This window comes from Typha angustifolia, chromosome 12 (assembly GCF_048772165.1).
Source record: "Typha angustifolia cultivar Huaian chromosome 12, ASM4877216v1, whole genome shotgun sequence".
Taxonomy (NCBI): Eukaryota; Viridiplantae; Streptophyta; class Magnoliopsida; order Poales; family Typhaceae; genus Typha; species Typha angustifolia.
Genome location: NC_133250.1, coordinates 6,344,524 through 6,372,083, shown reverse-complemented (window position 1 = coordinate 6,372,083; position 27,560 = coordinate 6,344,524). Strand labels below are relative to the sequence as shown.

Genomic DNA, 27,560 nt, shown 5'->3' with positions numbered 1-27,560 from the left:
AAAACATTTAGGTTTCCTTGTTATGTTGAGAAGACAATAACTAAAGGCCACAATAGTGAAAATGGGTCGGATAATATCCCATACAACCAATTCCATATTCGAAAGTGTAGGATATGGGTTGCAAAATTTCAACCCAACCTAAACTCGGATTACAATAGGAATACAAATTTTAAAAACTTTCAATCAGAATTCCCATATAGATTAGATGAATTTTATTTGGATATAGATTCAACTATATATTCCGGTATCTATTTATTCACAAATATATAACTTGAATTCACTAGTATTTAATAATTTTTCAAAATTTCGAGCTCTCCTAAATGGGTTTAATATTAATCCACATTCTACTATTAAATACAGAGCATTCAAATGTTTTTTTTCATTAGTAAACATATAATAAATAACTCTATTTAGGATACCGAACATCCACAAAATTTCCTAGATCTTATGGTCGGCAAAATTTAGATATATTTTCATTTATCTTTCAAATCTATATAAATCCCTACTTTATTTGTGTATTTTTAAGCCCTCATCAGTGTTCAATTTATATCTAAATGTATTTACGAATTAATTTGTATTTGAATCATTTTAAGGTCCAATTTTTATCCATCTGTTTAAGATCTAATTTAGTATCCAATTAATATTTATATCTAAATCTGTATTTGTACCCGAAACAAAAGTACGAATCTTTACGTAGGTTGACTAATATCCAATCCATATACAATCTATTTTTATCCCTATTTTCACTCCTAGTACTTAATTGATTATCAGTGCATCTTTATAATATATAAAATATTTAAAAAGACTTATCGAACTCCTCTTCCTTCCTGTAACCTCATTTCCCTCGTTTCTAGGGCACAATAAAGATAAGCAAGTGGGAGACATGCTCAACTTGATACAATCACACAAGGGTATTGAGCACTCTCTTTCTAATTATTTGGTGAAATGAGGGCCATCCATAGTTATGTAACCCTACAAAAACTGTAGAGGATCCCAGCAAGAGGACAAAAGAATTTATTGCTTTCAAACCTAACAATCTTCATTTATTATGCTTGGGCCGTTGTTTTCTTCCTACTATCCTCTGGACCATTTATAATAGGGTTAATTATATTTTAAGCCTCTCAATAATTATCTCATATTACTTTATTATGCATGGATCTCTATACTTTAATATTTAATAATCTTGTTCACTAGATTTCATGATAGTGAATATAGTTTTTCTATACCTAACAGATGTACTGTAGAACTCAATCTAGTATATGTTATAAAAACCTAGGAAGCAATCTCCAATGGCAACTAATAGATAATAAAAAGAGATGCTTGATGGCTAGTATGGCTAAGTTTTCTTCTTCTTTTCTAACTCTTAAATACCTCCTTCAAATATGGCAAAAGTTCTTAAGAAATTTCATAAAATTATCTAATCAGATTCCCAACAATGTTCAAATGTGACCAATTCACGTTTGAAAGCGATGACTTAAAATCTAAAATTTTAAGCCCATTTAAATCCTATTCGAACTTCCATTCAAATGCATGCAACTCCAAAAATTATAATTTCTATATTTGTGAACGTTCTAAGTCAACGAACACCTTCAAAAACAATTATTTTTCACTTCAATTTATTTCATTATTCGCTTCAATTTTCTTAGTCAACATCCACAAAATTTGTGCATATGCTCATTCAAAATTTCTAAACATAGTTATACATTTAGAATATTTTAAAACACATTGGCAATTATAGAAAAACTTTGTAGATTTTAATGGAATCAGAGAATATCAATTTAGTATTTAATATTTAGAAAAATTACCATAGACAAAGGAGAGTATAAAACAATATAGAAGAAAGATGACTGTATTTTTATTCATCTGTTAAGTTATTCAAATTTTAAGATTATTTCTATTGAAATAAAAGATTATTAAGTGATACATGTAAGGGTTAAATATATTTTACCACTATTATTGATGCGCAAAATCACTTTAACTCTATATATTTTAAAAAGTCTCGAACTAGTTTCTATACTTATGATTAAAAGTGAAACTATCTATTTTTCTATTAAATTTAACTGAATGATGCCAAAATAACTAAAATATTTGGTCATGTATATTAGACAAGACATGTAGGTTTTGAGATAAATAAAATAGCCATGTCGCTTAGTTAAGTTTAATAAAAAACTTAACGGTCTCACTTAGTCATAAATATAGGAACTGATTTGAGACTTTTTGAAATACATAAGTAAAATAATTTTAGGCATAAGTATAAGATAATTTAAAATGTGCATATGTTCTCTTTTTTTCTTGAACCGGTGAAAATAATAATATCTAGCTGCTACAGTTGAGATGTAAAAATATACCTAACACTTTATAATAAGTAGTTTAATTATGTGGCTTTTATTTTTCTCTTGCTTCTTTGGAAGAGATTGTAGAAGTTATTATTATTTTTTTCCATTTATGGTGATTTCTTCTAATTTATTCTCCACCGGTTCAAATTGAATATTTGAGCTTAGGATTTAAGATTAGGCTCAGCTCATTAAGTTTGATTTTGAGAAGTTTTTAAATCTATGATAACATTCTCTTCTAACGTTTATATCAAATAGATTATGTTTATATTTAAACTTTGCCAATTTAGGATATAAAAATATTACATGAGCTACTCTTTGGGTTAGTGGCTAACCTGTCTTAAAGAAATAAATTAACTATTAGATGGAATATAGTTTAAATGAAACAAATGAATTAGTAGTAAGACGATTTACTTTAAAACAGAGGAAAGAGGAGAAGGAAGATTTAAAGAGAAACTAAATGTCTTCTTGGTATATATTGAAACAAATAACTATATAATTCTAATGAACTTTTAATTTATTTTTTCTTTGTTTGGTTTTTAAGTATAGAAATTTTTTCTTTGAGCCTTCAATAAAAGCTCTCTAATCTAGAATCTGATCTAATTATTCTCTAAATAATTACACCCAGATAAAAGTCCTATGATGAATTCAAATTAAGCTCACTTATCCTTATTTGCCAAGTTTGAATTGAGGAGTATATGCTTTAAACTATATAAATAAATAAATAAATATGTATGTATGTGTGTATGAATGTCAAATCTAAAATATTATATCTAAAAAGGGTTAATTTCATTTTGACCCGTTCAACTATTAGTATTACTTTCACTTCATTAAGAAACAAAAATAGACACATATACCACTGAAGTATCTAATTATATTAAGATTTTGATTAACTAATTAGATGAACAAAAATATTCTTATTTTCTCTTCACCTCTCTTGTTTTAAGTTACTTAATATTTAAAAAAGTTATTATAAAGATCACTAATGGATAATATAAAAGGATATGGAAGCAAGGTGGGGGCATCTTTTGTTCATCTATTAAGTTACCCAAATCTTTATATCAAAATTTTTAACAAAAGATTGACAAACTTAATGATATATTTAAATAATTAAGGGGGTATATTTCTCCAATTTTTTTCTTGAGAAGGTGAATATAATAATGAGTGATAATTGAAGAGGTAAGATATAATTAGTCCAACTAATTTTAGGACGTCTATTTACTACTGTTTGGATATAGGGTAGCTAATGATATATGGTAATAAGATAAGATAGCTACAACTTATCTGCATACATTAATTAATAGGTCATAAGTAGGCCACGGAGAAACTTAATTTGGATAATCTTCCAAATAGAGAGTACCTCTAACAACGACGTTATTACGAACCGGCTTGATTTGATCCATAATAGTTTTGGATTAGATTGAGGATATGATTTTTGAAAAAAAAAAGTTGTGGATAATATAGCTGTTGGATCTTCTTGAATTTTGAATATGTTGTTGCCTTTGAAAAAAAAGCTTTCCAATGAATTCAAGATTGCAGGGTTTGGATGGCTAGATCTTAAGATATCGACCAAACAGTGACTGAAGGTCAGATAAACCTTAGCTTGTTAGTTCTTCAATGGCTAAATAAATACTAGATTAATTCCTTGATGTGAAGGGGAGAAGCTGTTGTAGAAGTGGGGGATTATGAGTTAGAGAAAGTCGACTAAAAACTTGAGCGATGGAAGAAAGGATGTAGGAGAGGGCGTCGAAGAAAGGATGTAGGAGAGGGCGTCAATGGCTAAAGCAAGAGAGAATGAGATAAAGGCATAATACCATTTTAATTATCATATAAACTCTAATTAGGGTTTCCTCCATATATTTATAAAGGCTCATTTTAGGGATCCATCAACTAAGTTAAAAACCATAACAAACTAACAATTTTCATTACGGTGCATTCGAACGCACTCGATCGTGTTCAAACTCAGAATTACAGTTCTCTGCATTGCGAACATGTGCAGGCATTCGAACGATCGCATTCGAACAGCCCGAGTCGATTCGAATGCGCAAATTGTGTTCTCTTTTTTTGTAAACGCATGCAGGTGTTTGCATGGCCCGTTCGAACGCCCCCCCCCCCCCTCGGTCGATAAAATCCTTTTATTTCTTCAAACAAAGATCAACTAAATAAATAGACTCATACCAATAAACCCAATATCGCGAATGAAGCCAATATGGACCGATAATTTAATTACACACAAAAGTCTATTATCACAAATTAAAAAATCAATTATAATTAAATTGTAAAAGTCACCACTAATAACTGAGTTAGAGTTGCAAATATCTCTGTTTCAAACCCCACATTGATAGGTCCAGAGTCCCAGCCACTAGAACTATGAATGGGAAGTCGGATGCTCTGCTTACAAAGAAAATCTTCATGGATATGAATATGTACAAAGTATTTAGCAAGTAGCATAAATTGGTCAATTTGTAGTCCATTTCAATGAGAAACATAAGCCCTAGTTGTTTAACTCATGTATGGGCTAAGTTGCTCTTAAATCTTTCATAAATTATTATTTTCTTAAAGAAATATAAAACCACATTGATTAAGACCTTGTAATTGAGGGTGTCAATTTTCGACATAACAAGATAATACTAATTAAATTCAAAAGTTTTAGATGGATTTTAGTTTAGTATAATCCGATTCGAATCATTAACGGATTGATCTATCTAACCTGATATTATATAGGTTGGTCTGTACTAGTTTAACCTATATTTAAGATCTATGGATCAGGTTGAACCTTCAAATTAATTTCTAGATGGATGTATAATGCACTTGATTCCTCTTTGGTTTATTTAATGACAAAGGGATAATAACATTGTTAAAGAAAAATTATGGCTTCAGAGAAACCATAGTTAGATTTGAAGTGGATAATATATATATATATATATATATATATATATATATATATATATATATATATATATGTTAAATAGAGATCACTCCTATTTTATTAGAGTCATAAAGAGAATCAACAATATTGTCTTTCATATTTTGTTCTTATTGTATTGTATTAAATCTGTATGCCAATTATCTATGTTAAAAAGGAAATTTGGCATTTACTCTATTAGAAAAGACTATAAAAATAATAGCTCACCCCCTTTTGATTTAGGTTGATATTTTTTTTAAGAAAAATAAAAATTTAATAGTGTACCAATTAAATTGACTTTCTTGGAATTCGAATCCGATGATATTTATACATGGGCCATTTAACTATCTAAGAACAATCTCATTTAGCTTTAACTTAGTCATCGACCACTTTAGCTCGATTTTAACTTACCTTCTTATAATTTAAATTTAAATACTAAAATGACCAACTTACTCTACCACCTTCAAATTAGACTATAGTTTCATTGGAATTATTAAATCTTTTATATCACAGTTAACTAATAAATTAAATAAATGCTTAAGTTGGGATAAATTAAAATCATGTCAAACCATAGGGTAAAATATATATTATTTCTCATGCGGCCAATATTAGCAAAACATGAGATTTATTTTCGAAGGCTGTGTCCAATTTTCTACACTGATTTTATTTATTAATTTTAATTTTAAAGAACTTTCCGAATTATTAATATGCGAATTTTCTCTAACAAGACATGCACAAAAACGAAAAATTGTGTTCCGATGTTCTTGAATTAATTCAACACCATACGTCCCTAAATGTGTCACACCGTACGGTAGCAAAGACCATTTCATAAGCTCTTAATAGGTTTTCTTTTTTTTCTTTCTTTCTTTAAATCTGTTGGTAAGAAAATAAAAGCAAATGTTATATAATTGACCAAGTCCGGCATATATTTGTTGACCATACTAGTCCATGAGAAAAACCCATTTTTCTACACCAGTTGGTCCCACTTAAAATCGACTCTGCATAGCATCCGTTCGTTCAATGTCTGATTATCGTATCAGACGGCCATAATTTGGTCGTTCAGAGGCAGTGGATCCGAGATCAAGAACCGTGCCAACTCTGGCATGATTCTGGTCGCAGAGCCTTCAACGTTGGAAAGTCTTTTTCCTCAGTTCTTTGTTCCACTCTTATTAGTCTTTCACCATTATTTTATTACCAGCTCTAGTTCAAGAGTCAGGAGAGAGAGAGACCAACTGTGCCCTCCTTTTACTCACCTTTCTTCGAGATTTAACCCCCAATTTAAGAGAAGCCCAGGGGGGAGAGAGAGAGAGAGGAAGTAGAAGAAGTGTTTCTGCTCTTCTTTCTTAGCTTCTTACCCAATTGAAGAGAAGAGAGACTAAGAACAAAGAGGTAGAGGGATAAAGGTGTGTCTTTTCCTCAATTTCTCTCTGTTTCTCTCTCTTCTTCTACTTCTTCTTCCAAATTTCTTCACAAAGAAGAAGAGACCCAGATAGAGAGATCAAAAGATGTATTAAAAGCCAAGATCCTTTTTATCCAAAGATGGGATTTTTATCATTTCTCTCCTCTCTCCTCCTCCTCCTCTTCCTTGTCCAGTCTCAAGCTGCCGACATCCCTTTAGGCTCCATTCTTACCCCATCCAACTCCTCTTCTTGGACTTCTTCTAGCCAAACCTTCTCCTTCGGCTTCATCTCCTCCTCCTCAAATCCCTCTCTCCACGTCGCCGCCATCACCTACTCCGGCGGCATCCCCGTCTGGTCCGCCGGCGCCGGAAAATCCTCCGACGGCGCCGTCGACTCCTCCGGCTCCCTCCAGCTCCTCCTCGACGGCAACCTCCGCCTCCTCAACGGCAGCGGTTCCGTCGTCTGGGAATCCAACACCTCCAGCAAGGGCGTCACCGCCGCCTCCCTTCTCGACACCGGGAACTTGGTTCTCAAGAATGCGACCGCTGTCATCTGGGAATCCTTCGACAACCCCACCGACACCATCCTCGAGTCTCAAAATTTCACCTTGAAGAAGGTATTGCGTTCAGGGATTTACTCCTTCTCTCTCCTCGAATCGGGAAATTTAAGTCTCCTTTGGAATGACAGTGTTCGTTACTTCAACAAGGGTTTCAATTCCTCCTTCACTGCTAATAAGACCCTCATCTCTCCTGTTCTTACTCTCCAAACCAATGGAATTGTCTCACTCTATGATGATTCCCTCAATACTACTGTTGCTATAGCTTATAGTAGCAACTACGGCGAGACCGGCGTCATGGTTAGATTTATGAGATTAGATTCTGATGGAAATTTTAGAGCTTATAGTTCTGCAAAGGGAAGTGGCAGCCAGACGGAGCAATGGTCGGCTGTTTCTGATCAATGCGAGGTTTTTGGATTCTGCGGAAACATGGGCATTTGCAGTTACAATGACACCTCACCGATTTGCGGTTGTCCGTCACAAAATTTTGAGTTCATTGATCCTAATGATAACAAGAAAGGGTGTAAGAGGAAGACTGAGATCCAGGATTGTCCTGGGAATTCTACTATGTTGGAGCTTGATCATACCCAATTCTTGACTTACTATCCTGAAATCAATCAAGAACAGTTCTTTATTGGGATTTCTGCGTGCAAGGCAAATTGCCTCTCTGGCCCCTCCTGCGTTGCCTCGACGGCTCGTGCAGATGGTTCGGGCCTGTGCTATATCAAGATATCGAATTTTGTAAGCGGTTATCAATCCGCAGCACTTCCAAGCACTTCTTATGTCAAGGTCTGCCTTCCGGCTGCCCCTAACCCTCCTCCATCCGCTTTGGGTGAGACTCAGCAGAAATCATCAAGAATGCATTCCTGGGTGGTGGTGGTTGTGGTTGTGGTTACTGTCTTGGGCTTGGTAGCATTGGAGTCAGGGCTGTGGTGGTTCTTCTGCCGCAATAATCCTAAATATGGGCCGTCGTCATCTCAGTATGCCCTTCTTGAGTATGCCTCTGGCGCACCAGTTCAGTTCTCTTTTAGAGAACTACAGCGCTCGACGAAAGGCTTCAAAGAGAAGCTTGGGGCTGGAGGATTTGGAGCTGTCTACAGGGGAGTGCTGGCGAACCGAACGGTGGTTGCAGTGAAGCAGCTTGAGGGGATTGAGCAAGGGGAGAAGCAGTTCAGGATGGAGGTTGCCACCATTAGTAGCACCCACCATCTGAATTTGGTTAGGTTGATTGGGTTTTGCTCTGAGGGACGCCATAGATTGCTTGTCTATGAATTCATGAAAAATTGTTCTTTGGACAGTTTCCTTTTCTACGGGGAGTCATCGGGGAAGTTGCCATGGATGGTGAGGTTTAGCGTGGCCATAGGGACAGCTCGAGGGATTACATATTTGCATGAAGAGTGCCGTGATTGCATTGTCCACTGTGATATCAAGCCAGAGAACATCCTTCTTGATGAGAACTTCAATGCCAAAGTATCTGATTTCGGTCTAGCTAAGCTCATAAACTCGAAAGATCATCGTCACCGGACTCTGACTAGCGTTCGAGGGACTAGGGGATACTTAGCCCCAGAGTGGCTCGCAAATCTACCGATCACATCCAAGTCTGATGTCTACAGCTATGGGATGGTGTTGCTGGAGATTGTGAGCGGACGGCGGAACTTTGATGTTTCCGAGGAGACTGGCAGAAAGAAGTTTTCGATATGGGCATATGAAGAGTTTGAGAAAGGGAACATCAGAAGCATAGTTGATAAGAGGCTCGTGGAGCAGGAAGTGGACATGGGTCAGGTGGAAAGGGCAGTTCAAGTGAGCTTCTGGTGCATTCAAGAGCAACCTTCACAGAGGCCATCTATGGGGAAGGTGGTTCAGATGTTGGAAGGGGTTATGGAAATTGAAAGACCTCCAGCTCCAAAGTCCACAGATAGTTCACTTAGTGTTACCAGTGGTAGTAGAAGTACTAGCCTTCTCTCTGCTACCGGAGCTGCTTCAGGTCCAGTTGCTTATTCTCAGAGTTCACTTCACCCTACCAGAAGTTCATCATCTTTTTCCAAGAGGAACATAGAGAAAGTATCCTTATCCCTTCTCTCTTCAGATCAACCCTCTCCATGAATACATTAGAGTTCCAAAACCATACCTTCTAGCTGTACATATTTACTGTGTGAATTTCTTTATGCAACAATTCCCTCAGTAAGACTGTAAAAGAACCACTAAAGACACATAATCTAATTTGGATTGTAATATGGGACTTGTTTAAATCTGTCTATGAAAATGTAATAAGTTTGAATATAGGAAAGACCGATGTCTATTAGGACTTTCCATATATTCGGATTTCTTTGTGCTTATCTGTGTGCTTTTATTTTCTGCATAGGCAGCAGCCAATCAATTGACTTTTGATCAATAGAACTTTAGAATGCTAAAACTCGTGATTATATTGGAGATGGCAACAAGTATTGTTTCCTATTTGCTTAAATAGGTTTAACATTTTCCTTCCTGCTTCTTTCGGAGATATAAATTATGTTGGTCTTCTTTTATTTGCAAAGGAGCTTAATGTTTTGATTAAAGTATATTAGAAACTTGATTTGTAGAGTTCCAATACTATGAAAGCATAAGTTGGGGTTATGTTTATCTCCCAGAGAACTCTTTGATGTTTACTCTGAAAGTTGTTCTCTTGTACTCAAAAGAGACCGACATATTGAGTGCAATGTATAGATCATTTAAAGCGCCTTGCTTGCATTATTTGCTTGAACAGGAAGAAAATGAAAGAAATGAGGCAAAGAGATTCGAGAATTTGGTTGATCCCCTATGATAGTTTCTCTTTGATCTGCTTCTCTTCCATATTTTCCCTAATGCATGTGGTTTGCTTATTTTGGAGTTGTTTCGTTTGAACTTCCTTTCCTCTTTTTTTCTTGTTAGTGTTTTGTAAAATTGTAAGCATCATTTTGCTTCAAACATTGAATTGATTTTCAAGTTTTCAACCGGGATTAACTGTTCCTGGTATGACAGATTTTAGTATTCAGATCTACCTCTGTTTGAAATTTCATTTTATGTAGTTTTTTTGCAGGATCTGAATTGCAGAATAATACTATGAGAAGACAATGTTTTGCCTAGTTTTGTTGAACATCATATCAACCAAGTTGTGATAGATATGCTGTGTAGGGAGAATCAGATTGATATCAACCATTATCTCCATAATGTTATATCTCAAATGTGCTCGCCAAATCAGCTTAATCATAAAAAAGATTACGTCCAAATATGCTTTTCTGTTGATTTATGCATTCACCGTTGGATTTTGACATTGTCTATATGCAGTAGTGTAAGTTTTTCCTATGCTTTGCTCAAAGATCTATCTTGATTAAATTATTGTTATGATAAACTAAATGTATGCTACATGATAGTTAATATTAGGTTTTCAGTGTTGGCAAATGTGTGTATAGTGTATATATATTTGTATATGAGTATATCAATAAGTTTTGATAAAATTGGACTAAAATTTTTTAAGATTTTAAGTAGATAAGTCATTGCGTTCACAACGCATTTGAATATACCCGATAGATGTTTGCATATATAGAAAGTTTATTTTTGCTATACGAGCGCACCCTACAAGCATTTGCACATATAGAGATGGTATTCTGATAGTTCGAATGCACCTTGTATCGTTCACAATGTGTTCACATATATATAGAGGTGCATATTTAGTCGTTCAAATGAGCTTGAGAAAATAAATTATTGTGTTTGAACGCACTTGGGCCGCGTTTGAATGCCCTCACGTAATTTGAATATTTGGAGTCACATGTGATTTGATTTGATTTAGATTTGACCTCATCTTTATAAACCCTAGAGAGATTAGCTATTGCTTCCGAAGTTGAGTTTTTGAAGATACAATGTTCGTTCACTGGCTAAGGTCCGTCTCATTTTCTACATATCGAGACTTTCGTCTTAAGGGTCATTAAGATAAAATATCAATATCAAGGGTTACTGAGATTAATGATTAATCATAAGAAATAATGAATCGTAGGCACTAATAATCAAGACTGAGTTAAATAAAGTCGTGGGAATTGACATGTTGTTTAGTAAATCAGTCTTATAAACTACTATAGTTTATTAGTGATTGGTTTGATCTAAGTTTGGATCTATGATTTTTTTTTCCGTTTGAGTTTTTCTACGTAAAAATTCTGGTGATCATCTTTGCTTTACTCATTAATTTTTATTTCATAAATTTACTTAAGCAAATAGTTAAAAATATTGTTTAGGATTTAGATATATATTTGTGTCTAAGCATTTTCAATTGGAATTAGAGCATGCTCTCTACTTTAGAGAGAGAGAGAGCTACTAGGCATAGATTTCTATAAAGATTTTTAATCTTCAATTAGACCACCTATTCTTGATGGAGCAACTATGGTTATTGGAAAATTAAGATGAAAGCTTTCATGAAATTGAGACTAGCATGTTTGGTTGTCATAGTAAACAGTTGTGCACCTATGCACTTAGTGAACAATAAGTTGTTGAAAAACCTACTAGTCTTGGTACAGGTCAAATTATGAAAATGTTGGCTGTAATAGCAAAGTAACAAATGTTATTTTTAGTTGTATTTTTTAATGGATTTTAAAGAATTTCTATATATGAGATTGCTAGAGATGCTTGATGATCATATAAACATATATGAGGGAACCACTGAATTTAGCTCTCAAAACTTCAGAGATTGGCAACAAGTTTTATGCAAAACTTAGTGATATTGTCAATTCTAATTTTAACCTAGGAGAAAGAATTTCTGAATATTGAATTGCACGAAAGATCCTTAGGTCTCTACCTGAAATGTTTCAGGCTAAAGTCACTACTATTGAGAAAAGTAAGAACATCAACACAATTAAGGATTAATAATTGGTATGTAATTTATAAACCTTTGAATCCAATCTTTCTAAATCTAGGAAGTCCAAAAGTATGTTTTTAACTACGGTTAAAAATGATATAGAAGAGTCGGATGATGATAGTGAAATAGATGTTGAGATGATGATTATGTTTTAAAAAGTTTAACAAATTCTTTAAGAAGCCAAACAAGTTAGATACTGAGAAGTTTGAGAAAAATAAAAATTCTAAGAAAGATAAAAATCATGTAAGTGCAAATATTGGGATGGTTAACAATAACTCTAAATATAAAATTAAAAATCATGACAATTAAATTCGACGTTATAAATGTTCTGATTTTGATCATATTGCTCAGGAATGTCCTAATTGGCTCAAGAGAAAAGTTAAGGCAATAAAGGTCTATTGAGATGACTCAAATGATGTTTCCGAGAAAAACAAGATAACTTTATAACTTTTACCGTCTCTCTCTCACAATGACTCTAACGTTGATTCTCATAGTACAGATGAGCAAAAATTGTTACCACCTGAAGGAGAAGGAGAAGAAGACTCTGCAATTCAAAAGGCATATAATGAATTATACCTAGAGTAATTTAAGTTAAAGAAAAGCAACTTAAAGCTACTTCAAAGACCGAAGATAATTGAATCTGAAAAAAGAAATCTAATTTGAAGAGAAATATAATGTGGAAGTGAACGGATCAAAATTCTCACACAACTGAATGAAGCAAAAGAAAAGACAAAGACCACAAAGACTGAACAAGGGCGATTTGAAGGAGGGGACCTTTTTAAAAGGGATAAACAAACTGGATAAGACATTGAAAGCTCAATTTTTTGGAAAAGACATATATACTTGGATATACATATAAGTTAATTAATAAAAGCGTTGTCTTTGTTTCTGCAGATATTCAAAAGAGAGATAACATGAAATCATTAAATGAACCTCCAAAGCAAACTTGGACAAAATTCTCGAAGTCATAATTGAATTAACATCACGGTGAAACTTCAAAGGAGAAAAAGGTAAACATGAATAACACCCCTCGAGAAAGGGTAAAAAGAAAAGCTTTTATATCTTATCATTGTGGCATTCTAGGGCATATTAGACTAGATTATAAACTCTTGCAAAAACCTACGAGTGCTTTTATTTATGGTGTAAAAACTAAGTTTGTTTAGATTAAGAAAAATGATTTGAAATACTGTGCTGTACTTACTGCCTTGAAAGCTTTAAACTCAAAAGTATGGTATTTAGATAGTGGTTGCTTAAGGTGATAAATCCATAATTTCTAAAGTCAAAGACTATGAATAGGGAGTTGTGACCTTTGGAGATAAAAATTTAACTAAGGTAATTGGTAAAGAAAAAGTAAGTACTCTATGTGTGCTTATTCTTGAAAATATTTTGTTTGTTGAAGGTTTAGAAGTGAATCTCCTGAGTATCAATCAGTTCCGTGATAAAAATTATGAGGTAAAATTCTCTAAAAATTATTGTACAATTCTATATCATGAAGGTAATGTAATATGTTGTGGATCTAGAACATCTAATAATTCCTATATAGTTGGAACTTCAAATAATTTGAAATATAACATAACTACTTTAAAAATTGCTGATCTTTGACACCAATGGTTTGGACATGTGAACCACAATGAACTATTCAATTTGTCCAAATATGAGACAATAAATGATATGTTATGACCCAATTAGTTTGAGTTTAGGAAGACAATCCACACAGCAAGAGAAAAATATCACCAGATATTCTCCTATAGTCAAAAAATTATAAAACCAGATGTGTAATCCGTAATTTTCTGATATACATTTTTCATATTTACACCTTTTGCATATTTTTACTGTAGCTAGGGTGAAATACGATGGTGGTGATGGTGATAATGGTGGGGATGGAGTGGATGTGGGTTTTGGGTATGGTTTGCACAAGGTGCAGTATGGTGAAGGAGAGGAGGGAGGAAAATGGTCGGTATCTCAAAAAGGAGGGAGGGTCCGACAGTCGAAGGAGGCTAGGGGTAATGAGCAGCAAGCAACGAGGTGGCGCGTGGCTAGGGTTTGATTGAGGAGGGAGCTTTAGATCAGTTGGGAGAAGATAAGTTAAATTAATGATTCATTTGATAAAAACCTAACGAGGCTGTCTTCCACATATTTAGAGGTAGCCTAACACCCAAACAACTAAGAAAAAGATAACCCTAATATGATCATTCTCATCGCAGGGCATTTGAATGATCTGCCCCTTCATCGCATTTGAACGCCATAGTTAGAAAAACTTATTCATCAAAACAACCTTAATTTAGATTGCACTCCACATTATATATTAGAGACTAAATAGTTACCCAAATCACGATAAGTCCAATGTTAAACTGACACGACTAACGTAAGCTGTAAATAACTTAAACTAAGGGCTGAAATAACTCTTTATCTAGATAAGTGACTTAAGCCATGAGCTTAAAGTCCACGAGGTAGTTCATGATTCATAAATCTACCATGCTTTCGCTTACTTTGTCCTCAAAGTGATGGGTGGACGAGTTGCTTTTCAGTCTTGCTCGACTTGGTTTGGGCGGATCAGTCCAAATCAGCATTGCTAGTATAGCTCCAGTCATTTGCGTCCCTTTGAAGTTGAGCTCAATCACCCTTTATCCATCATAGCAGGCTCTTTTAAGATTTAATTTATTAGAAGGATGCGGACTCAAAAATGAGCTATGTTGGCCAAGCCGATTTGACACAAATTCAACTTGACTCGTGGTAATGTCGCACTCACCATGGTCTCAGTGTTATAGTTGCCCTCGAGGAAGATGATTGTTTATCTGATTTGTTAATTTGAACAGAACTCAATACAGAACTTGCGAAGGCAATAAGGGTCGATCCAACTATTAAAATGATTTGAGATTTAGTTATCTTATTTCTCTAGAAGTTAGGAATCCAATGCAATCAGAATCTCATAAATTAGCTTATTAGATCAAAAGTTATAGAAGAAATAATGACCAAAAGTTAGGAGGTGATGGGATGGATGTGGATTATGTGGTTAGGGTTATGAGAGATAATGATGGTTATGGTGGATGGGTTCATGCTTCAAACAAGATAAGGCGAGAGATAGAGTTTCTAGATATGGTTAGTCGCTAGAATGAGCAAGGGAGAAGCGATGGAGAATTAACACTATAGATGAGAGCTTGGGTTGGATTCTGAGGGGGAGGAAGGAGGAGGGAGAAGTTGGCTCAAGCCTAGATGCAAAACAAGTTCTAATAATTAATAATTCCGAGTTGGGTGCTTTTCCATATATTTATAAGCTAACCAATCATCTAAACAAATCTTATTATGACACAACTTATTCGTTGCGCGTTCGAATGCTGCTTGATTGCGTTGAAACGCCCCAAAATAGGGCTTTGGATATGCGAACACAAATCCGGTGTTCGAACGGGCAAAAATCGTACTCTAGATTACGAAAATGAATCAAACTTCAAACGCTGTGTTCGGACATCCTCACTTGCCTTCGAACACACATGCCAGAAGTTATTTTATTTTTCTAAAATAGAAATAGAAAATGATACAATTTGAAATGGTTTGATCATATCTAATATGTATCTAAATCAACAACTGCAACAATCCACCATGCTTCCGTCACCTTGTTCTTAAGGTGCCAAGTGAGGAAAATGATTCATAAATTCGTCCTCTAGCTCCAATGTCGCCTCGTCAATGGGTCAACCAAACAACTCTAAGATCTCTGTCTGTAAGCACCCATCATGTCATCGCCTACACTTGGCCAAAATTCGAACTGACTTAGTTATATCTTGTTCTGCAACCTACTCAGGCAGGTCGGTCCACACTGTGATATCAGGTCTAATCTTCACTTTTAAAATTGACACATGGAGCATCGGATGAACTCATGTCCCCACTAGTAAGTCCAATAAATATGCAACAGGTCCAACCCTCGCCTTGACCTTATAGGGTCCAAAATATCACAAAGATAGCTTTTGGTCCAAAATAAACCAAATCGCCAATAGCAAATTCTTGCTCGTGATGTCCTCGGTCAAAGACCTATTTCATGCGGTTTTGAGCTACTATGAGATGCTCCTTCAATCTCCTCGAGGTCTCATCCCTAACGATCAATTTTAAGTCCAGTTTTGATCGGTCTATTGTCGCCACTCTATTGTATGTTTGCAATGTTGTCGTTAACTGTACGTATACCGTCTCACTAAGGGAGAGTAGACCCCAGCAGTAGAATCGTCTACCCATCACTCGACGAATAGAATGATCGATTGTCCACCATCGTAGACTAAGGACCTTAGTCATAAACCCAATCTAATACACTTAGGATCTTTTCTTATTGCATTAGGTGGTTACTTTTATTAAAATAAAATTCATGTAGGTCGTGTTCGAACGCAGGAGGGGTTGCGTTCGAACGCCCTTGCGAGCGCCTGCAACAGGTTTGCAAATACAGAGAACGCATATTGTGCGTTCGAATATGGTCAGGCGAGATTGAATGCTCGCATTCGAACGCTTGCATCGTGTTCGCACAGACAGAGATGGAGCTTTTGAGTGTGTTTGAATGCGCCCGATCGCGTTCGAATGTGATTAACGGGAATCCTCTAGAATTAGGGATTCATATTGTTTTAAGACTTGTTAGCTAGCCTCTATAAATATGTGGATGGCAACCAACTTCAGAATGCAATTGGATTATTGATTTCTTACCTCCTATCTTTTCTCTAAACTCTCTCCCTCCTCCCTCTTCACCATCCTTTCACATCTACTGTTGGCAAGGTTTCTTCTAACTTCTGATCTCCCTCGTCTGTGGAGTCAACCCTCTTCTTTTGGATCTCGACCACTTTGTTCCCTTCTTCTATATCTCTTAATCACATCCACCATCCACCTTCATCACCATACCCATCCATAACCCTAACATCCACTCCACCCGTCACCACCACCATCACCCATGTTATTCCATATTTTCATCCCTGGTACAATTCGAATCTATAAAGGACATAAATATAAAAGTTGTAGATCAGGAAGTTACGGATCTAACTCAAATAGTTTTGTAATTTTCTAACTACAAGAGAATATCTAAAGAATATTTTCTCATGATTGCGTGAACTAATTCTTGTAATACATTTAGATCTTGAAGGAATCATAGCGTAGTCTATCTTTAGTATGAATATCAATCAAAGTGGTATCAAAGCTTATCAATTTAGTATCAGAGCTCATCAATTTGGTATTAGAGCTAGGTTAACCTTAGATCTCCATTAATGGTTGAAACAAGGAAGATGACATCAACAAAGAGACCTATGGAGAGCACACCGGCAAGGGAAGACTCAATCCATAATAACCCTAACCGTGATGTCGATTCCTTTGGAGCAACCATGGTAGGACCGAGTCAACTAATGTCCATGGGTTCGAATATGAATGAACTTAGAGGCATGTTTCAAATATTATTGCATAGAGTTGACAACATGCAAAAGGATCACAATGAATTTAAGAAATATGTCCTAAATCGATTGCGTTAGTCATCTCATCGACGACAATCGGAGTTTTAAGAAGGACCAGCGGTAGGACTTCATTGAACCAATACCCCATAAGTCCAGGTGCGTCATATAAGTGTCAATGATCCCCTCTTACCTATGCCTACACATCATCCCCTACCTTCGTTACAAAACCCAAGACTGACGATAGTGGAACCCGAGAGGCATGTGGCATCGGAGCGCTTCGTCGATGAGGAGGATTGGCACTATGAAGATGAGGTTGATCCCTATGGAGATGGTGATGGACGTGCTCGAGGATTTAAAGAAAGTGATCAACATGCACAAAGGTTTAGACCTGAACCAAAGATCTTTTGTGATATCGACAACGCTATTCGGGGGAGAATCGTAAGCTTAGACTTTTCTAAATTCCAAACCGGTGATCCAATGGATTGGATGTTTCAAGTAAAATAATATTTTGATTGCCAAGATACAGTGGAAGATGCAAAGGTCCAAATGGAAAGCTTTCACCTCCAAGTAACAGCAGCATTGCATTGGTATAGATTGATTATTTGTGGTGGTGGGTTTATCAGATGGGCTGATTTTTGTAGAAGGATTACACGCAGATATGGGACAGTGGCATATGAAGATTTTGCTGCCACATTAAGCAAGATGGTTTAGAGGATGACCATATTGGAGTACCAAGTTAAGTTTGAAAGAGTTAGTAGTCGTTGTGAGCCACCTTCGCCCAAACAGAGATGGGCGGTTTGCACCTAGAACGCCGATTAGAAATTCTACGGTTTTAAAAATAATGATCACGAATATTAGACCACGACCACGCTTGAGACCTTCTTCTAATGTTAGAGGAGGCACAAGACCTCCCGTTCGAACTCTCACATCAGCCAAGGTGGAGGAACGTAGAGCGAAGGGCCTTTGCTTTCCATGTGATGAGCATATCACCCCCGATCATCGGTGTTCTAAATCGATCAAGAGTGTGATGCTTATCGACGGTCTTGAGGAGGATGATGAGGTTGTTGATGATGGAGAGTGTCCAGAGGAGGTCCATGAAGAGACCGTTGATGAGGGCATGGAGGAAGATATTCAAGCTAAAATATCGACGCATGCATATACGGGTACTTCCACGCCGAGGACGTTAGTAGACAGACTCGCTAGAAAGCATTGTGTGCATATTCTCATCGATTTGGGGAGTCCACACAACTTTCTAGATAAGAGGTTAGTGAGGAGATTGGGTTTGGATGCCGAACCGACCGTAGGATTTGATGTTGCTATTGGAGACGGCACGAAACTTAAGGCGGAGAGCTTGTCCCGCCAGGTCGGTAAACGGGTACAAGGACACGACATCATTGTGGACTTGTATCCGTTAGCGCTGCAAAGAGTGGACATTGTCCTTGGTGCTCTGATTATAGAGTTTGTGACCCATCACATTTGATTTCCAAAGCATGTGGATGAAATTTAAACAAAGAAATAAATATGTGCTGCTTGATGGTGTTTGGTCTTCGCCGATTCCTATGATGCAGGCTATGATGGGGCTGCCTTGTGCATATGATTTGGCATATCTTCTTCAGTTAGAACTAGCAAGAGATGAGCCTCAAACGAGTTCAAGTACTACTATTGAATTGTCTAATTTATTAGATAACTTTTCTAGACTGTTTGAGGAACCAAAGGAGTTACCACCGAGGAGAGCGGTGGACCATCGCATAGAGATTGTACCCAGGGCTGCACCGGCAAAAGTGAGGCCATATCAGTATCCACATGTGTAAAAAGAAGTTACTCAAAGATGGTAGCCGAGATGTTGGAGCAAGGCCTCATACAACAAGTCATAGCTTATATTCATACCCCGTGCTTTTAGTGCAAAAAAAGGACGGGACATGGTATTTTTGTGTCGACTATCGGGTAATAAACATTATTACCATCAAGGACCGGTACCCCATTCTAGTTATTGAGGAGTTGTTGGATGACCTTGCAGGGGTGACTATATTTAGTAAGCTTGAGTTGAGGGCCGGGTATCATCAAATTAGAGTTCACCAGGCGGATCTGCACAAAACTGCATTTTGGACTCCGGATGGGCATTACGAGTTCCGGGTGATGCCTTTTGATCTCACCAATGCTTCAGCTACCTTTCAAGGCCTCATGAATGTATACTTCGGCCTCTACTGCGAAAGTATGTCTTGGTATTTTTTGACAACATTTTGGTGTATAGCAAGACTGAATTGGAGCATTGGCGGCATTTGGAGGATGTGCTGAATTTGTTGAAGCAAAACCAATTGAAGATCAAGAAGTCCAATTGCCTATGGGGAGTACCACAAGTGTAGTATTTAGACCAACATCATTTCAATGGATGGTGTACCGTAGATTCTCAAAAGGTTGCATGTATGACCGCTTGGCCTATTTCTACTACTACCACCAGATTGAGAGAATTTTTGGGGCTGACCAAATATTATCAACTCTTCATCGTCGGATATGGCAAGATCGCTGCTCCTCTCACTTATTTGTTGAAGGACTCTTTTAGATAGACGGATGAAGCCACTTCAGCCTTTGAAAAATTAACAACAGCAATGACGACGGCATCCGTTCTAGCGATACCGGACTTCACCAAAGAGTTCATTGTGGAATGTGATGCGTCGGGTGTTGGCATAGAAGCTGTACTAATGCAAGGAGGACGTCCCATAGCCTTTCTTAGTAAGACTTTATCCCAAAAATCTCAGCAATTATTGACTTATGAGAGAGAGATGTTAGAAATTCTGCATGCGGTGACAAAGTAGATGCCTTATTTGATCGGTAGATGATTCATTATTCGAACCGATCAAAGGAGCCTTCCATACTTTATGGGATAGCGCATACACACTCCAGTGCAGCAGAGATGGGTCACAAAATACTGGGATATGATTATGAAATTCAATACAAGAAGTGAACAAAAAATAGAGCGACGGATGCACTATCGTGCCAACCCAATACCGCCGAGCTTGCAGCCTGTTCTTCTTCTACCTTGCCTTCCTTGACGAGCTGAGGTATGCATGTACATCTAACCCAAATATTTTGAGATTATTGTAGGAGGTGATGGATGATCCGGAGCGTCATCTAGAGTTGGAGAATCATGATGGCTTGTTACTGGACCGCGGATGCATTCGGGTGCCTGCAAATGATGGATTGCAGCAGAAATTATTGGAGCACTTCCACCAAACTCTAGAGATTGGTCATGAGGATGTTTTGAGGACTTATAGCAAGATATCTCAAAGTTGCACATGGCTAGGATGTGGGATATGAGGAGTTTTGTCCGTGTTTGTGAAGTCTGTCAAAGGGCTAAGGCAACCACATTGAAACCCTGCCGGATTACTACAGCCTTTACCTATATCGGGCCGTATTTGCAAAGATATTTCTATGAACTTCATAGAGGGTCTTCTGCTAGTACGTGATTTTTCCATTATCTTTGTGGTGATTGATAGATTGAGCAAGTATGCACACTTTTCGACATTGTTACGTCCATTTTCAGTCAAGTCGATGGCTGAAATTTCTGTTAGAGATGTTGCTCGGTTACATGGCATGCCACGCACGATTGTCTCAGATTGTGATCATGTATTTATGAACGACTTTTGGATGGATTTTTTTAGATTACAAGGGACTCGATTGAACTTCAGTTCGGCCTACCATCTACAAATGGATGGCCAAACCGAGATGGTAAATCAAGACATTGAGCAGTATTTGAAATGTTTTATTGAAGAAATGCCAAGACGATGGTTGGAGTTCTTACTGTGGGCAGAGTGATCTTATAACACCGCTTACCATAGTAGCATTGGCATGACTCCATTTGAGGTGGTGTATAAACGCACGACTTCGACATTATACGCTTATGATCTAGTGGCATCGGCAGATCGGTCGGAGATGGACTTAGCGTTGATGGATAGAGACACCACATTGAGGCGGTTGCGTGCTCATCATAAGCTTGCTCAAAACTGCATGAAATAAGTTTATGATCATAGCCATAGGGAGAAGAGTTTGATATTGGCAGTTGGGTGTTTGTGAGGGTGCAATCGTATCGATAAGTGACCTTGTGTCCGATGCGTAACCAAAAGTTAGCACATCACTACTTTGGTCCGTTTCGAGTGTTGGAGCGTATTAGTCCGGTTGCATATCATTTGGAGCTACCGGAGGGATCAAGAGTGCATCATATCTTCCATGTTTTATTGTTGAGGGAGCGCATTGGAGATCATGAGGTTGTTAGATTAGTTCTACCGAAGCCATTGGAGGAGATAGAGATCGTAGAGTCAGTTTGTGTACTTGCTAGGCACCGTTGACAACATGGTACCAGATTGGAGATGGAGATTTTAGTTGAGTGGCTTGGCAAGCCATCTGATGAGGTGACATAGGAGTTGGAGGCTGATATCTTGGAGCGTTTCTTTGACTTTTCACCTTAAGGGCAAGGTGGGGAAAGCGTGGTGGGCTGATACAGTTAATTATGATCATTTCTTATTGCATTAGGTGTTTATTTTTATTAAAATAAAATTTTTGTAGGTCGCGTTCAAACGTAGGAGGGGTCGCGTTCGAACGCCCTTGCGAACGCCTGTATCAGGTTTGCAAATACAAAGAAAACATATTGTGCGTTCGAACGCGATCGAGTGAATTCGAACACCTGCGTTCGAACGCCTACATCGTGTTCGCACAGACAGAGGTGGAGTTTTTGGGTGCGTTTGAATGTGATCGGGTACGTTTGAATACGATCGACGGGAATCCTCTAGAATTTGGGTTTCATATTATTTGAGGACTTGTTGGCTAGTCTCTATAAATACGTGGATGGCAGCCAACTTCAGAATGCAATTGGATTATTGATTTCTTACCTCCTATCTTTTCTCTAGACTCTCTCTCTCCTCCCTCTTCATCATCCTTCCACCTCTATCGTTGGTAAGGTTTCTTCTAACTTCTAATCTCCTTTGTCTGTCGAGCCACCCCTATTATTTGGAATTTTGACCACTTCGTTCCCTTTGTCTATATCTCTTAATCACATCCACCATCCACCTTCATCTCCATACCCATCCATAACACTAACATCCACTCCACCCGTCACCACTACCATCACCCACGTTATTCCGTATTTTCTTCTCTTTTACAATTCGAATCTGTAAAGGGTATAAATACAAAAATTATAGATAAGGAAGTTACGGATCTAACCCAATTGAGTTTATAATTTTTTGACTACTAGAAAATATTAGATGAATATTTTCTTACAGTTACACAGACTGATTCTTGTAATACATTCAGTTCTTGAAAGAATCATAGCGTAGTCTATCTTTGATACAAGGACCCATTAAAGTGGTATCAGATATTATCAATTAGAGCTCATCACAATCACATAAGTCAGTATCTCAACAGATACTACCCTCTAAGACCTTGACTCCAAATCATTGCACCATCATATGGAAATTATAAGTCATTAGTTACGAATGCCCTCACTTTGCATCACTGGGTATAGCTAGATCGACGTCATCCTACCCATCACTCTCTAACTTAAATATCCTAAAGAAAATTGACTCTCATTGATCGATAGTGAATCACCCATCACTTGAATATCTAGGATCAATAGGTTGAGGTCTCAGGTGTTGGCCCTAATATATACGTAAATAATATTCTCTACCCATAACCCTAGTTGGGGAGGTGTTAGATAATGTCGAGACGTAGAAATCACTCTCTTTATGATCGTGCACGTGTGTTACTAGCATGATATTATATCGCACAAATAAACATAATGGAACAATCATTATTATTACGTATTATGTCCTATCATACATAATCATGCCAATAAATATGTGTAGAAATTATGATACGTGTAATCATACTGAACAAGTAAGTTAACATATAATACTTGCATTAATAACAGTAAATTAAATATGTGCACATGCATGATATAAATGTGATTATATCATAAGATAAGACATTGTATTATTTACACTACTTTTAGACTATGGAAGTTTCACTTGCCTGACATCACTTTCTTAATACAACGGCAACTACTCTAAGGGATCATCCTTGTAAGGTACGAAATTTACCTCGATAATAAAAATAAATAAAGCTATGAGCGCAAAATTCCTTACAATAATTAATTAAATAGTTTACTGACATCTGCTACAAGGTTAGATAGGTCTGTCTAAGAATTCTTACATTTGATAAATAAGTAAAATTAGCAAAACTGTACCAAGGCATGACGCATTATTAAAAGTAATTACAATAATTTATCTCAAATTATCATCCCCCTAATTATTATCAATTTAAAGTTAAACAAATAGATAATATTTATTTAACTTACTAAATAAGGAAACATGTGTGATACAACTTCCCCACACTGATCTGTAATAATTCTCCAATAGGAGCAATTAACACAGATATATCTAGATCACTAATTCATTTGCTAAATTCAACTAACCAATACTATAATCAATCATGCTAAACTCTAATTAGAGTTAATTTTCTATTAGGAGCAATTAGTAATACCATTCTCAGGTCAAAATCTAATTCATTAAAATTGATTTATAATAACTAATATAGCTAACAAAGTTATCTTCTAAAAATAATTAATATTTAAGGCTCGAGCTTGACAATAATAAATTAATAACAAGCCTAAAGCAAATTAATGCAAATTATGTAATAATAAAACCACTTAGGCTAGCCCAAGGCCCTATGTAATGGCTGTAACAAACCCAGAAGCTACAATAAGACCTACTAGGCTTGGGCTCAAAGCCCAACTAAGAAAGCCACTTGGGTTAGATTGCAGCCCAACCCGAAATCAATATGAGCTGGGTTGTAGCCCAACCAACGAACAACCTGGTTTGGGCCACAACCCAACCCAACCCACAAACTTGGGCCAACTAGCAAACTTGGGCAAGGCTGTTGTAGCCTAACCCAAGCCTAAGCTGGGTAGGCTGCAACCAACCTATCCCACCCAACCTCCTCCTTCCTCACTCTCGATAATCGACCAACCAAGAGGAGAAAGAAGGTGGCCACCGATAGCTGAGGTTGGTATGCTAACCGGCACCTATAGCCGGGATGGCATCCAAAGTTGCGACCTAGTTAGTGATGGAGCATGAAGCCCAAATCAACGAGGAGAGTCCAATGGTGAAAGGAAGGAGTTGCCAGTGGTCCTAGCCGACCACACCAAACAACACCCATCCCCCCTGGATAGCACAGTCCACTCAAGGTGGAGTGAGGTGGCCAAAAGACTAAGCCTCCACACCAAGGCCTACGGCTAGGAAGAAAGGTGGCATGGCAAACCCAGCCACAAGGGCATTGAAACACAATGCTAAAAGCTTACCTCACGAAGAGAAAAGTTTCTAACCAATTGAGAGGAGGAGACGACAACGACGATGGCTGGAAACATCATCGAAAGTCGACAGGAATAGGCTACTTAGTGTGTCCTCTCCCTAAGGCGAGGAGAGCCCATGAAGGGCCACTTGGACTTTTTCTAGTTTTTTCAGCATTGGCTGAAGGAATTCAATATGAAAGACTTAGCCTCTTAGTTACTTGTCATTGTATAAATTAGTCAAAGTATATTATGGAAACTTTGAATTGAACAAGAATGGTTGATGATAAACCATACAATTTTACTATTATTTTAGGAAATAAGATGTCTCTTATCAATATGATGGAGATCCACTATGAGATAGCATAAAATATTGGCAAATTGTTGGTGCTCCAGTATTGTAATTTGACGCCCCTTGATATTGGATTATTTAGTGAATCAATTATGCCATTTTTATATGCATTCTCTAACTACTGCATATTGAACATTTTCTATTACTTAGACACAAGTTAATTATTCATTTAGCCCCTTCTCATTAGCTTGAGGGGAGATGTTAAACCATGTAATAAATATCTCAAAAGGTGAAAGATGATGCTGCAGATGTCAAATTGATACACTTAGTTATGATCTTTCCTTATTGCATTAGGTATTTATTTTTATTAAAATAAAATTTTTGTAAGTTGCATTTGAACGCAGGAGGGGTCGCGTTTAAACACCCTTGCAAATGCCTGCATCAGGTTCGTAAATATAGATAACGTATATTATGCATTCGAATGCAGTTGGGCGAGTTCGAACGCCTGTATCGCGTTCGAACATCTAGAGATGGAGCTTTTTGAGTGCGTTCAAACGCGATTGACGGGAATCCTCAAGAATTAGGGTTTCATATTATTTTAGGACTTGTTGGCTAGCTCTATAAATATGTGGATGGTAGCCAAATTTATTATGATAATGGATTATTGATTTCTTGCCTCCTATCTTCTCTAAACTCTCTCCCTCCTCCCTCTTCACCATCATTCCACCTCTATATTTGGCAAGGTTTTTTCTAACTTCTAATCTTCCTCAACTATCGAGCCACCCCTCTTCTTTGGGATCTCGACCACTTCGTTCTCTTCATCGACTTTCCTTAATCACATCCACTATCCACCTTCATCTCCATAAACATCCATAACACTAACATCCACTCCACCCGTCACCACCACCATCACTCACGTTATTTCATGTTTTCGTCCCTAATAAAGTTCAAATCTGTGAAGGGCTTAAATACAAAAGTTGTAGATTAGGAAGTTATATAGATCTTGCCCAATTGGTTTCGTAATTTTCTAACTACCGAAGAATATCTTACAAATATTTTTCTAAGATTGTGCGAACTGATTTCTATAATATATTCAGATCTTGAAGGAATCGTAGCGTAGCCTATCTTTGGTTCCAGATCTTATCAAGTGGTATCAAAAACCATCAATTTGGTATCAGAGTAGGCAAACCTCAGACCTCCATAAATGGTTGAAACAAGGAAGATGACATCAACAAAGAGACTTATGGAGAGCATACCGACTGTAACGCCCCCGCCCGGCACGGGCAAGTGCACGCCCATATGCCCACATGGCACACACGGCTCACGCGACAGGACGGACGAGGCTCGTCACACACAGATACACTCCTATGCACATATAGTCATGACATCATCAAATAACACTTGCTAACATATCCATGATCACGTAATCCATCGTCAAATAAATCATACTATCAACCAAATAAATCTGTTAACATATGAATAACCAAGTCTACACCACTACCTTCTCTGGCAGGATCCACACAGGCCACAACAAACCATCAAGATACAACTAAAACAACTAATACAAGAGTACGCTATGATTCGACCTGTATTATACAAATCATCGTCTAATATAAATGAGTACAAATATCAAATACTGGTACAACTCAATTTCTATATAAACTATCATCTATACCGCCTCGTATCTATAGCTCACCTCATCATCGCTCTAAAATATCTTCTCAAGACATCTTGAGTAGCTATCACGTACCACATATCTGAGAGGTTAGAAAAAAAATAAATGAATCATAAGCAAAAGGCTCAGTGAATAGACCTTACTCCGAATCAGTGATGCCAAACAGCGAGTAAATCATGTACTGGATAATATGAATCAAAAAGAACATCATGTCATGAATGAGTATATGAATGTATCCTCAATAATACATAAATGAAAAATAGATAACATGTCATACTGATAAAAGTATATAATCCTCGACAATGAATAAACAAATCTCCATGTCATATGATCATCATAACTCTTTATCAAGTATGACACATGATGCATGCCGACCATGACCATTACTATGCTATGATATCAAATGCAACCATATATGATGTATATTGACCACTCGATAATTAGGTAATCTGATGATGATGAAATCATATGCATTTCTCAATATCTCAATCATCAATATCATCTCTATATGTCATCATCATACTAGACCACTGTGCACAGTCAACATCCGGTACCCGATCTCAACATCATCCCGAAGGCTCTGAGCACACTCCGGCATCCGCAAGGAGTATCTCAAATATAACCATACCCTACCATCCGCTAAGGGTATCAACATCCATCCAGACCAGGCACCCCACATAGTTGATAGAAACCTCGTGAGGATAACTCGCCACATATGCCCTAGCGAACGGCACGTGTCCAATTGTCTGTGCGCATAGACTCAACTGACCTCAGACGTGGGCCACGAGATATCG

The 27,560-nt window shown here is 37.1% G+C and overlaps 1 protein-coding gene across 1 annotated transcript; it reads left to right on the top strand.

Annotated features, from left to right (window-relative positions):
• Positions 1–6,422: 6,422 nt before the first annotated feature.
• LOC140771916 (G-type lectin S-receptor-like serine/threonine-protein kinase At1g34300) lies at positions 6,423–9,528 on the top strand. Its single transcript, XM_073113745.1, has one exon. It carries the CDS (start codon positions 6,778–6,780, stop codon positions 9,295–9,297), a length of 2,520 nt encoding a protein of 839 aa, XP_072969846.1. The 5' UTR covers positions 6,423–6,777; the 3' UTR covers positions 9,298–9,528.
• The last annotated feature ends 18,032 nt before the right edge of the window (positions 9,529–27,560 follow it).